At 41.2% G+C, this 15,029-nt stretch overlaps 1 protein-coding gene across 2 annotated transcripts in view; it reads left to right on the top strand.

Annotated features, from left to right (window-relative positions):
• The first annotated feature begins 7,454 nt into the window (after positions 1-7,454).
• Positions 7,455-15,029, top strand: part of PLA2G6 (phospholipase A2 group VI) — a 31,688-nt gene continuing 24,113 nt past the window's right edge. For both annotated transcript variants that reach the window (XM_054988675.1, XM_054988674.1), the window contains exons 1-2: positions 7,455-7,516; positions 14,483-14,722. In XM_054988675.1, coding sequence (XP_054844650.1) covers positions 14,514-14,722 — 209 coding nt within the window. In that variant the 5' untranslated portion in view covers positions 7,455-7,516; positions 14,483-14,513. The remainder of the gene's footprint in view (positions 7,517-14,482; positions 14,723-15,029) is intronic.

The raw sequence follows: 15,029 nt of genomic DNA, 5'->3' as shown, positions 1-15,029 counted from the left end.
TCTGCTGAGTTGTAATATGAGTTTCCTGGAATTACTCACTCACAGGATTCTTTTCATTCATAAAAACACAGTCATGCGATGACATCATTCTTTCCCTTCCCTCCCCCATCTTAGTGAAGGGCATAGGCTGAGAGAGGTGAAAGGAAGCTGCCATCTTGGTGCGGGGCACGCAGTTTAAAGGGACCCACAACAAAATGTTTTACTGTTTATTCCCAGGCTCACGAAGACGAATATTCCCCAGTATGTCATTCCATACAAAGAAACATCATTTTGGGGTAAAGAGAAAATGACTGGGAATGAAAAGACACAACTGCTCACAATATTTTTAAATACATTTTTTTAAAGAACATTGAATATAGCTCAAACTAAAGTACCCACTTTTGTTACGGACTTTGAGTCCATAACTGGCAGAAAACCAACAGGTGGAGTCTATCCCCTTTCCATACTGGGAAAAGCTGCATCTGTTGAATTTCTGTTTGTCACACAACTCTACCACTGGGTTGTTGTGAGGCGAAAAGGAGAATGATGTAAGCTGCTTTGCAGAGAAGGGTATAAATGAAGTAAATAACAATAAAATAAAAAATTAGCTTAAACTGGTTTAGTTTAAACTTCTTGGAAATAAATCTACAGTGGATATGTTGGAAGGGAAGATGCATTATAAAGAGTTTGTGTAGTGGAGTGCCTAGAGCTTGGATGAAGGATACCAGTTTGCGATTGTTGTGATCCTTCATGTGCAATGTTTTAATGGTTTAAAATGCTTTAATTTTTATTTTTTAAAATTTTATTAGATTTATATCCTGCCCTCTCCACGAGCGGGCTCTGGCCGGCTAACATCAGCAAAGACATCAATAAATACAGGCTTTAATACGGGCATAATACACAAAACCATAAAAGTTACCACCAATTACAGTAGTTCAAGTTTTATATTTTTGTATGTTTTTACAGATTTGCTTTTAACTGTCTTAATGATGTGTTTTGACTGATAGTTTTGTAATGTGATTTTATTTATTTATGTCATTTATAGTCTGCCTTTCTCACTGAGACTCAAGGTGGATTACACAGTATGAGATTAGTACAATCAGTATCAAGTACATTTCTGTACAGTATCAAAGACATGTCCATAAACAATGCCATAGGGTAAATAGATACAAGTATATGTAGCGAAGAACCGACAGGAGACAAAGTCAGGATGCAAGTCTGACCCTCCTTTCGGAGGCGAGTGCTTTATTGAGAAACTTTTCCGGAAGTCCCAGAAGAGAGCAAGACCAATTAAGCCAGTAGCAAAGGTTACAACCTTCTGAGCCAGCCACACATGACTGGGCAAACATTCTGCGGTCAGCCCTTGTCTTAACTGTGAAGTCTAGCGAAGCACATTGTGAGCTGACCGTGTGAGTATATGGTGTAGCTCTGTGAAGGATGAAAGGGCATGCTGAGACATGCTGAGAAGGGCCCAAGGCCAGGGTGTACTCACTCCCTTCTAAGTCCTTGTCACGGTGTGCCTATTGACCAGGACCTGCAGAGTGGGGCTGCCAAGGCTGGCTGGTGTGCCAGGTCCAGCCCACAAGTATATACATTTATTAGTTGCCTTGGTGGCCCTTATCACATGCACAAAGGCATGGTATGAATTCTGTTAAATAAATGAAGTAAATAAATGGAGATAGCACAATATATTTGAGAGGAGGAGCTGGCGTGCAATCCAAAAATTACAGAGTCATATGTATCTCGAATTCAACATACATCACACAGTGTCTTTCATTCATCATGTTGCTGCACATAGCTAATACAGAGTCCCCCTGCACTGAGTTTGGATTCTTTTGTGTCATGTTTGGAAGATACAAATATTGTGATGTGTGCATAGAGTATTATAAATGTTGTTATTTACATTTCCATCCCACCTTTTTTTGCAGTTAAAACAAAATATACACATTTCATATAAAATAGCAGCTTAATTAAAGTTACCCACATTTGCATCCTCCTGATCAAAAAGGGAAAGTTTTACAGCTCTTCTGGAAAGTATAAAGGCACAGACTTTAATGAATCACTGGGAAAAGGGAGTTCCACAATTGTTGGGTAGTCACCAAGATAAATCACTCTCCCTGTACTCTTCTACGTGGTACAGCCTCAACCAGTGATTCTTAACAGGAATGTGTTACCCAAATAGGAGGTCCCCTTAAATAGTTGGGGGAATTAGCATTACAGGAGATGCAGCAAGAGGGGGTAACAAGGAATCTCAATCTATGTACATGGGGATTGTTCCCTTAGAAAACTCTCAAATAAATCAGGCAGATGTTCAACAGGAAAGATTTTTTATTAAAAGAGAAATAAAAGGCAATTGAATAAATACAAAACACACACAGCACACATACAAGGCTAGTTAAGGAAACAGAGAGGAAAATGGGAGAGAGTAATTTAAGATAGGGTGATAGTCACCAGTCCTGAAGAAGAGGGGTCTGTGGAAGCAGCAGCAAAATGATGTTTTACAGGGAGAAGGGCTCAGACATATCTAAGGGTACGTGTAGGGGTTCAGAACATACACATACAGCACATGACTGGGCAGCCGAGTTATAAATCAAAACATACCATGGGGCAAGGATGACGTCTTGCTCCTAAAAACAGTATCTTAATGGCTTGCCCTGAGGTAGAACAATAGATTGGGAAAGGTGTGATATGACTATGTGAGATAGACTATAGGTAAAAATATTGCTTGATGACCTGGTGAGTGCTGGGCAGGAAGATTATTAGATGTGTTGAATAGCTTTGATTAGGTAAGTGGAAGAGGGGAGGTAGAGGAAGGCGTTGACGAGATTAGGCAGGGAGTTTCCTCAGGACGCTTCATTATCTCTGTTGCTGTCCTGGGCCTGGAGGGCTGTCAGTCAGTCATCCCCCCCCCCATGACTCATGGCTTGGTAACCTTCCGGTCTCCAGGCTGGCTGGCATCCCCTCTGACTGGGGCCAGGCAGTGTCTAGGACTTATTGCAAAAGAGGTTTATAATATTCCATATCTATAAACTGCCCTTTCCAGCAGAGAGGGGTCTGACTGCTAACAAATGCTCTGCAAAACTGGGGAAGAAACTAAACACGGGGGGGGGGGGGGGCGGGGGGGAACCTGCACCAAAGGAAAATACAGTGAACCAAAATGTATAGAATTATATCTATTATAAAGTGACTAGTGCAACAAGTGTATAAACATATCCCCTGTACAATTTCATACAAACATTCTAAAAATCCATAGAAATAACAATCACAGTAATCTATACATATCAAAAGTTCTTCCAATAATTCCAAAGGAGACAAATTTCATCCAGTCTCAAAAGTACAGATGTAAATTCATATTCATATTTATATGTACGTATATGGCCATGATTCCATAGAACAGTCTAATAATAAGTTTTTTGTTTCTCTTGCAGAGTCACCGGAGCAAGGTCTTCAAGTTCAAACACCGTCGTATGCAGATCACCAAGTAAGTGCACCAAACTCTGTACATATGATGATGCTAATTTCCTTTATATATTTTACAGGTCAGATACTGCAACCCGGGGGTGCAAGCCCCCCTGGGAGCCCTCCAGGGAAGCCAGCTCACTCAACCTGTTTTGTAACATCCACTTTTTCAAGGGCAGAAAGAATATCCACTTTTCCTGTAGTAATAAAAATAAACGAATAACTTCTGCATTCTCCTCTTGTGTATCTTTCCCATAGGCATTCACCATTCCTTTATAAATATATCCATCTACTCACCCCAGCATCAAATAGAATTGCCTGTTTGGTCTGCTGTTCTTACGTCCTGAACTCTTACTTGTCACATGCTGGGAGGGATTCAGTAATGATGTTATGTACTTGGTGAACTGGATAGTAGTGGATTAAAGGTTAAAAACCACAGGAATATAAGGTGGTCTTAACAGTTGTGATGGCACACAGGAGAGAGAGCAGCATCCACAGGATGTGGGGCTCAGGTTTTCAGTGGGTAGCTTGCAGCATTTTTGTTTGTTTGTTTGTTCGTGTTACTTCTAGTCTGCCTTTCTCACTGAGACTCAAGGTGGATTACACAGTGTAAGTCAATACGATAAACAGCTGGGAAATCCAATAAACAAGGCAAAAGAGTTTGGATTGCAGGAACTTGAAAACAAGCAGAAATATGATACAGAGCTGAAACAAAGCATACGCAATTAAACAGGACATATCAACGATGCAGACATTTCCTAGTAGGAGCTTACTTATATAAACAGACAGTACTTAGTAGTATAGTCAACCCTATCCTTTTACCAAAGCATCTTTCAGAACCATTTCCTTTCAGTACAGCCCTATTATCTGTATAGGGCCTGAACCCAAGGACTGTATAGCTCAAAGCCAGCATGTTGAATTGTGCCAGGATTATAACACAGCTGGTACCATGCTGGAACATTGGTGTGATGTATTCTATGCAGGGCTTTTTTTCTGGGGAAAGAGGTGGTGGAACTCAGTGGGTTGCCCTCAGAGAAAATGGTCACATGGCTGGTGGCCCCGCCCCCTGATCTCCAGACAGAGGGGAGTTTAGATTGCCCTTCGTGCCGCTGAGTGGCGCAGGGGCCACCAGCCATGTGACCATTTTCAAGAGGTTCCGGAACTCCGTTTCCCTGCATTCCCCCTGAAAAAAAGCCCTGATTATGTGACCTTCTCCAGAAACTAAATGAATCTCAGCTTTCTGCACCAACTATGGTTTCAGGCTGTCATGAAGGATAACCCAACATAGAGTGTGATATAGTAAGTAGTCTAACCTCAAGGTTTTAATGACATGAATGAAACAGTTTTCTAAGAAGGATTGGGTTGAAGCAGAGTGTGCTAAAAAGAAGGCTGTGTAAATGAAAAAGGATGAGTACTAGGTTCTGGCTTTAACTCTGTGAATGTGCCAGAATTAATGATGCACCCATTTTATGTAATAACACTGTAATTTGTTTTAGAAGAATCTCCTATATTTCCTCGAGAATGATTTGTACAACTCAAAGTCTTGCATTTAAGTAGTTCTCTTTTATGCTCTTACATATTTCCATTTTTGGAAAAGAAAATGCAGAAGTTTGTCCCCTTCACTAGTATTTTTTGTGTGACCCAAGTTTATATGTCTTCTTGAGGAAAGAAGAGGGCTGAAGCAAGAGTCCATTCTGGTATCTAGTGTCCACTTCAAGAGATTACCTGGTATTTTGATCTAGGAAGGATCACAGTTACTATCTGGCCAGACATCTAGTCTCTCAAGCTTGCACCCAGGGCTACCTCACCTCTGAATTAAAAAAAAATCATGGTTTGAAACTGGCTTGACCTGTTCTGTTAATATCCAGCTAAATTAATTTTGTTTTTAAAGTTCAGCTTCACTCTTACACAATGGGAAGAGAACATTTATACGCACATTCATTTTCAGCTATGAATGTGTGCAAAGCAAATATTGGCTTATTTGGAGGGTAAGAAGAGGTGGCAAAACTTAGCTCCAGTGTAAGGCATGCATGCAAAAAGCAGCAAAGAATATATGTACGCATACCGTCTTGGAAATGGCTGCCGTGAGTCACCAACACAAAGTAAACAGAGGAATGATAAAGGGGAATGTAAGTCTACCTGCATAGTGTGGTAGCTATACCTTTTTTCCCTTGGACTAATTGATAATTATTAATATCATTAACGAAGGCAAATTAGAATCATGTTGCCACACACAATTATATTCTGAATTTGGGCTGGGGTGTGTGTGTGCTTTCCCCTGTTGTGAAACCAAACAGCCCAGAATTGGGGTACAAGAGGATGCTTCTAGTATATTCAGGACTAATGATCTCTGATTAATGATAACTGAACTGTTTTAAGAGATATATAACTCCCAATTACTTATAAGAAGGTCCTGGTTTTCCTATGTTTCCATAATTGCAGTTGATTTAATTTGATTAGATATTAATGCAGGCACAGAGTGGCTATTTGAATGACAGAAATTAGCTGTTGGCACAACAGGTATAGTGATGCTCTTGTGATTTTAAAAACACAAATCATGAATATTTAGAGTTAATATTTCCTGTTGATTATATATCAGTTGTGAATTATGATTCATACCTGATTTATTTACTTTATTTATGTCTGCCTTTCTTGTTGAGACTTGAGGTGGATTAAAAAATATAAATAAGTAATAAAAGTGGTATAAGACATAAAAAATGAAATAGGACTGGATTACAAATTTACAAAACCATGCAATCTTAATAAAAACCCATAGTGTGACATACCATAAGCAATGCCAGGTCTATCAATAAGAACAGGTCTATCAATAATAAGACCAAGACACTGCAAGATTTCTTTGCAGTGGAAAATGTAGACCTGGTGTGTGTGATTGAGACATGGGTGAGGGATGGCGAAACCATCTGGAATGCTGAAATCCATGTTGGTACTGAGATGTATTTTATTGGTTTTATTTATTGTAATTTATTTATGATTGTAACCTGACGTGAGCCTGCTTGTGGAGAGGGTGAGCTAAAAATCTAATCAATCAAATCAATCAACCAATCAGAACTGCAGTCTTCAAGACAGACAGTTCTCTGTTGGTCACATTATGCAATAAAGGCCATCTTCCCCTATATCATTCAAGAGACTAATCCTCTTCTGACCACTGCCCATCCTTCTACTTCTTGTCTTGGATTCTCTACTTTTCTTTCCCCCTCCATCTCCTAGGTAGACAATTACAAAACTGCTGAAACGTGAATTAATTCATACAATTTGTCACCCTGCCAGAGTTGAGCGGGGATTTGGGATTTTTATCATAATAGTTTCATTTTATTCACTCCCTTTATTTTAACTCTGTGAGCAAAACTCTATTTGTTTTTCTTTCATAGTCCATAAAAAAAGCATAACCGCTCAAGGTTGTCAACTGCTGGTTAGGAAATTCCTGGAGATTATGGGTGGTCTGAGAGAGCAGGGTTTGGGGAGGAGAGGGACCTCGGCAGGATATAATTCCATGGAGTCCCCCCTCCAAAACAGCCATTTTCTTCAGGGGAATTGATCTCTGTGGCCTGGAGGTCGTGATTCCGGAAGATCTCCAGGCGCCACCTGGAGATTGGTAACCCAACTTAATGCTGGAATAAAGTGTTGTTTTAACAGCATAACTCTTAAGAACACTTTTCCTGGAAGTAAGCGCTGTTAAGCACGCCTGTGTGGGATTCTGAGTAGACCTGCTTAGGCTCGCTCTGTTCGACTTTTCATTTTTCTTCATACCTGTCTCTTTAAAAGAGGGTAGCGGCAAGCGACGACGCACGCCGTGACGCCTTTCCCCCTTCCTAAAGATGGTCGCCACGTCCCCATCGCGCCATCATTCGCCCTGAGCCAAGATGGCTACCACTTGACGTCAGAGCGGAATTGCCGTTCTTCACGCAAATAGGCCGCCCTTTTACCCAGGATCTCGTGACCAGCCAAGCTGTGGGAAATGTGAGAGAACAGTCGTCCGAGAGAGGCGATTGGCGAAGGATCGAACACGTGACAGTATAGGAACTTTGTTGGCGGAAGTAGTAATTGACAAATTGAAGAGGTGAGTGAAGGAGTGTGTGGCTGGAGCGCCAGAATACGTCTTTCTCTGCTCTTCATCTCCCCCCGCCCCGCCCTCTTCAAAGCGAGGGCCCGGCTGTGTGACGGGGGGGAGGGGAGCTATAATGACCATATCCGTAGGGTGGATAGCCCTCCCCTCTCAGTTCAATGGGACATGACTTTTTGGTTCCCCACGTCCTAATTTAAACCCCCCTTTCCCCCTCCTGCCTTGAGGCATCTGTAGCCTCACTCTGAAACCCTTTTTGCGTGTTTTCGCTGTGTTTCATAATTTATATTGGAGATTGCCGCCCCTTCAGCAACATCTGTATAGAAAAATTGGATCCCGCCTTTCTCCTTGGACGATGCTGCTCTCCAATGGAAGGAAGCCCCGTGTAAACTTGTTGCTTTGGTGATGACTGATGGGCAGTCATTCAGCAGGGTGTGGTGTGTAGGAACGGTGAAAGCTTTGCTTGTTAATGTCTGTATGCCTTCTGGCTATTAAAAATATAGGATTCTTGCTACAAAAAGGAGCCTTGTGTATGCTTGTGTTGAAGTACTTCCTGTGACTTTGTTTGAAGCGTTAAAGGCTTTGTGATCAGGCAGCCGTCTAGAAAAGGTGGTTAAAATGTTTGAACTGGTAACAAACTTTGCTTTGCCCTGCCTATTGCAGAGATACATTTTGTCTGATGAAGAAAAACGTTCATGTTTTTAATCTGAACCTATAAAAAGGTCTTAGATGCAGAGGAGTTAGCCGTGTTAGTCTGTAGTAGGAAAATCAAAAAGTCCAGTAGCACCTTTAAGACTAACCAACTTTATTATTTATTGCTACAATAAATTTGGTTAGTCTTAAAGGTGCTACTGGACTCTTTTTGATTATAAAAAGGTCTGTAGTTCAATTTTGGAATATTTGGAATATTGGGTACACATGTGGTACCATCCAATGCAGAATTACACATTCCTAAGACTTAGAAACATGCAGTTCTGTTTAGGATGGCACTGAGACTCCTTACTGGTTTAGAGGACAGAGAATGTATTTGTGATTGCACAGTTCTGCTTTGTTCTGGAAGGAAATTAGCATTCTCTGCTGGGAAGCTGAACTTTTCATAATAGTTTAAAACACGCGTTTCTAAGTGCTGAGGCTGGAAAGTTATAGATCACTGGATTACTAGCAAGATGATTTTGACATTAATATGTAGCTCAAACATGGAGATGGGTGACTTCTGAATTAGGACACAGGATAAATTTTCTGAATGAATGACATTTCCTGGTGAGTTTTCTTAGTGAAAAAATGGAAATAATGCAGGATGAACAAAAGTATAATAAGGAAAGTGGAAACTTCAGGCATATTTGTAGAAGTTCCTTAAAATTATTCAGCTTATATGTTTTAAACTACATTTCCCTTTTGATGGTTTTTATTCTTGTTGAATTGATTTTCTGTTCCCCTTTCCCACATGTATTTATATTGTGACTAGGTATTGCTTACATTGCTTCATTCTTTTTTCTATGTCCTGGAAGCAAACTATAAGAAAGGAAAGTCTTAGTAAAAGAATTGTGTGCAAATCTCAGTAATTTTAAAGTCGGGGAGACAATTGAACCCTATGTAAACCTTATTTTATTTTGTTTACTTTTATACCCTGTCTTTCTTCCAATGAGGACTCAAAGCAGCTTACATCATTTCCATCTCCTCCATTTTATTCTGATACAACCTTGTGGAGTAGGTTAGGAAGAGTGCATGTGACCGGCCCAAGTTTACCCAGCAAGCTTCCATGGCACAGTGGGGATTTGAAACTGAGTCTCCCACTCCCTAGGCTGATACTCTAACCACTACACCATGCTGGCTGCCATGTATGAGATGTTGTAAACAATATGCCATGGTTTAATATTTTTATTTATTTTTATTTAACAGAATTCATACCCTGCCTTTCTGCCCTCATAAGGGCCGCCAAGATTGCTATGCTAACACATTAAACAAATAAAATCACATCTTAAAAACCAGTAAAGCCAATAAAAAACACATCATTAAAACAAAACCAGAGATAAAATGCATACACAAACATAAACATGACTCTGCATGATTTGGGAGTGCATATGGTTGCCAAGACTCTTAGAGAAAAGTATCACTGAAGTTTGCTATATGGCTTTGAAATAGCAATTCAGGCCTGCATTATGACAATTTGTGATTTGAAAGCAGACTGAATCAGTAGTATGATGTTTTGTTGCCAAGTGCCTTGTCTTCCAATACCATAAGGCTCCTCCTGTCTCCTTTTGTGTGGAAGAACTGGGTGTGCGCAAATGTACTATGTATAAAGAGAGACCAAGAAAATGCCTTCCTGGCCACCCTTCTGTTCAAATGATCATATGAGCCTAGCTATAGATAAGAGATCTGCAAAACATGATTCTGGTAATAAAATGTTTATCTATGACAGAGGGCAGCATGTTGCGCAATTTTTACTTAAAGCAAGGTGGCATGTTTCTTTCTCCTCCCTAATTTTTTCTATCCTCAGTTTTTGTCAGGATATATAATTTCAACATAGTTCTCTATATTTTAACATCCTTAGGATTTTGTAAATAACTCCTGCCTAGTTTTTAAATTTCCTATATGTAGAAAGCCGAAACACCAGGGAGAAAGGAAGTTAGGACTGGCTGTGGCTATCTTTTCATGTTCAGGGCATTTTTGATGTGGGAGAGCACTGAAGGGTTGAACTTTTTTAATGGAAAGAACTTGGACAGTCAGTAATTAAAAAGTATGTCATCTTAAGTTTATTTTCTGCCTTTCTCACTGAGACTCAAGGAGGATTACATAGTGTACAATCAACAATGCAATCAACAACTGACATTAACAAAAACAACACAATATAGTATGCATTGCAGAAATCTGAAAAGAAGCATAAATTCAAATACAGAAATACAGAGATGGACCTTGCAAATAGGCAAAATCAACAGCTGCCGCACACGTTCATTCTCTGTGGTGGTCCCCACCTTCTGGAATGGCCTGCCTAAAGAGGTCAGGAAAGCCCCCACTCTCTTGGATTTCTGCAAACTATTTACTTAAGGCAGTTGGGCAGTATTGTAAGGAAATGGTTCACAGAGACAGGCACTGCACACTATACTACTGAGTATTGTCTGTTGATATAGATATGTTCCTACTGAATAATTTCTGCATTGTTTAATACGTCATGTCAAACTACTCTTTCAGTCTTTGAAGTTTGCTGTGAAGAATCTTTACAGAAAACACATTTGGGTTTTAGAGGGTCTCTAGCTTGAGATGGATTAACCTCTGAGTTAGAGTTGTCAACATTCTGTTGAAAAATTGCTCTGTCCCTTTACTCGAGGCTTAATATGTGGAAATGGGCAGTTGAAGCTTTTCATCGCATGAAGGTCAGTAATATCACTTGATAAATAACATTCCATGAAGCCTCTTACTAAAGGGACAGGATATTTTCCAGATGGCTAGCAACCTTACTCTGGGTCTTTGCTGCCTAGATTGAGTTTTCATGGCCTTGTTTGAGGAACTCCCTATGTGTGAGAACAGTCAAGTCTCATGGTATCTGTATACTTTCTGAATCAATGTCTTTTTTAGTAGTTAATATTAAGAAAGAGTTCCTTACAAAGCAGACACCTTCTGAAACGAACTTCATACTTTCTTGAACAACAGGTTTCCCCGAGTGAATGTTCTAGGAATGTGATCCTCAAAATCCCAGAAAATCAATCTTCTACCACCTGTGGCATCTTGGGACCAGATTTTAACTCCCTGCCCCACCCACATCCTCTAGCTCCAGAACACTTGCTGCTTTCCCCAAACAAACTATGCACACATCAATTGCATGTTCACCCAATAGGGTAGGGCCAACCTCCAACTGGGGCTTGGGGATATCATGGGATTATAGCTGATTTCCTGACAACAGATATCAGTTCCCCTGGAGAGCCAGCATGGTCAAGTGGCTAGAGTGATGGACTAGAATCTGGGACATCCAGGTTTGACTCCCTACTCTGACTCGAAATTTCTCTGGGTGACCTTGGACCAGTTACATACTCTCAACCTACCTTACAGGATTGTTGTGAGGACATAATGGAGGACAGGAGAATGTTGTAAGGCAATTTGGGTCCTGACTGGGGAGAAAGGGGCGGTGTAAATGAAGTAAAATAAAACAAATGGCTATGACATTATACCCCACTGAGGTCACTCCCCTTCCCAAACCCCACCATACCTGGGCTGTACCACCGGATCTCCAGGAATTTCCCAACCCAGAGCTGGAAATCCTAAGCCCTCAAGGTATTCCTTCTTTTCATCCCTGAAATTGACTGTGCCACTGACAACTTGTTCCTGGTGATCAGAGCTATTTAGTGATGCCTAAAAACACCAGTTTGCCTACAAGGGGCACAAGCGCTCAATATTGTACTGCGTCTGTAGCCCATAACCCATGTAGAAGAATGCAAAATGCTGCACAAAAGGACTGTAGCTGCAACTGTGATCTTCAGAGAGAGAGGGCTTGTATGTTTCAAGAGCCTTATATGGAAACTCTTTGAGGGCCAGGCCTTCCAGTGTCAAGCATGGAGGGTGAGTTTTGCCCTCCTCACAATATTGTCCTCAGATGCAATACTTTGTCCCCTTTCCCCTTGGAGTAAATGGCAACTATTTCTTTGGATCTATTTAGTACATTAATATGCTATGATAGACCTACATCGGGGTGGGTACTAAGCTTGCTTCTAACCCCAACTGATCCTGGTCTTTTTTAAAAAATCAAAACGGTCTCGTATTTATGTAGCTCCACCCACTTTAGGCATACAGCTCCTTCTGTTTCTTGGTTGCTTTGGGGAAGTAGCTTTTATGTATATAGATGGAGAACTGAAGTTACTTATTGCATAAAGTGCCACATTGAAAACATAGGCCATCTTATTTCTGTGAATTGCTGAGTGTGTATGCCACAGACCACAACAGGGAAATGTTCTGGTTTACACACTTAAGACAAAGATGAAGGGAGAAGAGAAGTTTCTTGTAGGTGAATTAAGAGAACAATGCAGATGTAGTAGTCTTGTAAAAGGGTGCAAGTGTGCTTCTTAGCAGCTGCCTTATTTACAGCTGTATTGATAGATTCTGTGCTTGAACTCAAGGGTAGCATGGTGTGGAACTAGAATTTCTAAGCTGCTAGCCAGAGAACTCTCTTCTGTCTGTAACAGATCTACAACCATGAAGGAGGTTACAGTGGCAACTTTCCTTACTCCATTATATGTCTTGTTCTCTTGCCCACTATCTCATCCTTTCATTTAATTAATTAACATCATTTTGATCCTGCCATGCTCCCTTGGACTCAATGTGGTGAACAATGTAGCAACCAAGTTGCAAAGACGTAAATCATAAACCTGCTGACAAAATTGAAACAAATAAAAATACACAGTTTATCAATTTAAAAGCATTCAGACTTGAAATACACAGGCTCAGCAAACTTGCAACCAAATCTGCTGAAAAATTCACCTTCCACCAAATGCTCTTTGGTATAAGACTGCCCATATACCTTCCTAACTGCAGCAAGGAAAGGAGCCTTCTTCACCCCTTCTGTCAGGCTTTTCCCAGAGGACTGGTCCCACCATGGAAAAGGCCTGCGATCTGTGGCAATATGGTTGGTCCCAGAGGAGGGCATATTAAGGAGGAGGCTGTATTGAAGAATATAGCTGGTGCAGTGGAGTATACTTGGAGAAATGCCTTATTAAAAAGTAAGAAGGCCCTGGCCTGTGTCCCATATTGAGGTTACGGTAGCAGGGATCAAGTTAGCCAGGTTGATAGGGTATTGGTGAGGGCTGTCTTATTAGCAAGATGTAATGGAAAAAGGTGCTTCTAGCAACAGCATTGACCTGCTTATCTGTTAGCAAGGCTGGGTCCAGATGCCCCCTCACAACCTCTTAATTTATCATAGAATGATTAGCCCCATTTAAGTCTGGTAAATTTAACACCAGCCAACCATTCTGCCTTCCCAACCAGTGTGGCCCTCCATCTTGTCTGGATTAAGCTTAAATTTGTTTATCCTCAGAGACCTTACCACAGCCTCAAGACATTGGCCCAGGACCCTCACAGCTGTTTTGGAAGCTTGAACAAGAAGTTATAAATCTCTTTGCTGCAATAGTACAGTTGCAGGTGGGGTCTGGAGATCTCCAGAAATTACAACTGATCTCCAGGTGATAGAGATCAGATCCCCTGGAGAAAATGGCTGCTTTGGAGGGGGGCGGGTCTATGGCATTATACACCAGTGAGCTCCCTCCATAGGCTTCACCCCCAACATCTCTCGGAATTTCCCAGCCTGAACCTCAGAACCCTATTTGCAAGTGAGAGGGAGATGAGTAGATGGGTGATGGAACTATCAGAGGAATTGGGCAGGAGAGGCTGCAAGTGGTAATAAAGAAGCAGAAAGGTGCTCTGGCTTATGACCTGAAAACTCTGTCTAGAATCCATATGCAAAGGACTGCCATCTTCCCTGTATGAATGTACCCTACCGCTCTGGTCCTTTTCGGAGGCCCTGCTTCAGGTGCCCCTGCCATCTGAGGCTAAATGGGTGGCAACCCAAGAAAGGACCTTGTCAGCCATGGCATTGAAACTTTGGAACTCCCTCCCCAAGGAGATTATCTGTTTCCCTCTAATTTGTGTGTGTGTGTATGTTCTCCCTCCTACATGAAGGTTATCATTGTGTAGGAAGCTCATATGTGCTGACAATCTTGAAATTGCTAAAGTTGAGGGCCAACCTCTTCACATTCTTCTCTCCTCATATAATGTTACTTAGGAAAGTGGTGGATGGTCCAGATTGCCGAATGATCTGAAGATCAACATCCAGTTTATGTTACAATAGCATCTTAATGTGTGTGAAGTACTGAGTGAAGAAGAGTATAAGGGAGTGAGAATGGTGTTGCTGCTGAATGAATGTGTAACATAAATGACATTCACTGGCATAATTTGTCTATTAATTCTTATGTCTTTCTACAGTGTTGAAAGGATATAGGTTATTTTTAGAAACATGCAGTTCTTTGGTCGACTTATGAACACTTTCGGAAATGTCACCCACTTGTTTTCAAACCCTTATCGGGTGAAGGAAGTACCCTTGGCAGAGTATGCAACTCGGTCCCGTCTGAAATGGGAAGACAGGATCATTCTTTACGACAACAGTTCAGCTCATTCCTGGGACTGTCTTTTAGTTAACCCACAGAATCAAGTGGCTGCCTTCCGGTGAGTGTTTGAGCCTTCCCTTTTTGAGGTCACGAGCAGAGGAAAAAAAGAGGGCAGTACCCCAAAGGTGACGATACAAATTCTCTTTTGGAGAGGAGAACATTACTGTAAAGGTGGGTTGTGAAGCCATGAAGGGACGTATGTAGGTGTGCAAGAGCGTAACAATAACTGCCTTCTTTCCTGAAGGAGTACTTTTGAGGGGTGGCTAAAGACCCAGGTCTTCCCAGCAGAGTCAGCCCCAGAAGAACATTTGCATGTATCTGAGGAGGGACAGGTCTGCACTGTGTTGTTTCATACTTCTGTCTAG

The sequence above is a fragment of the Eublepharis macularius genome, chromosome 9, assembly GCF_028583425.1.
Source record: "Eublepharis macularius isolate TG4126 chromosome 9, MPM_Emac_v1.0, whole genome shotgun sequence".
Classification (NCBI taxonomy): domain Eukaryota; kingdom Metazoa; phylum Chordata; class Lepidosauria; order Squamata; family Eublepharidae; genus Eublepharis; species Eublepharis macularius.
This window is presented reverse-complemented; position numbering and strand designations above follow the sequence as displayed.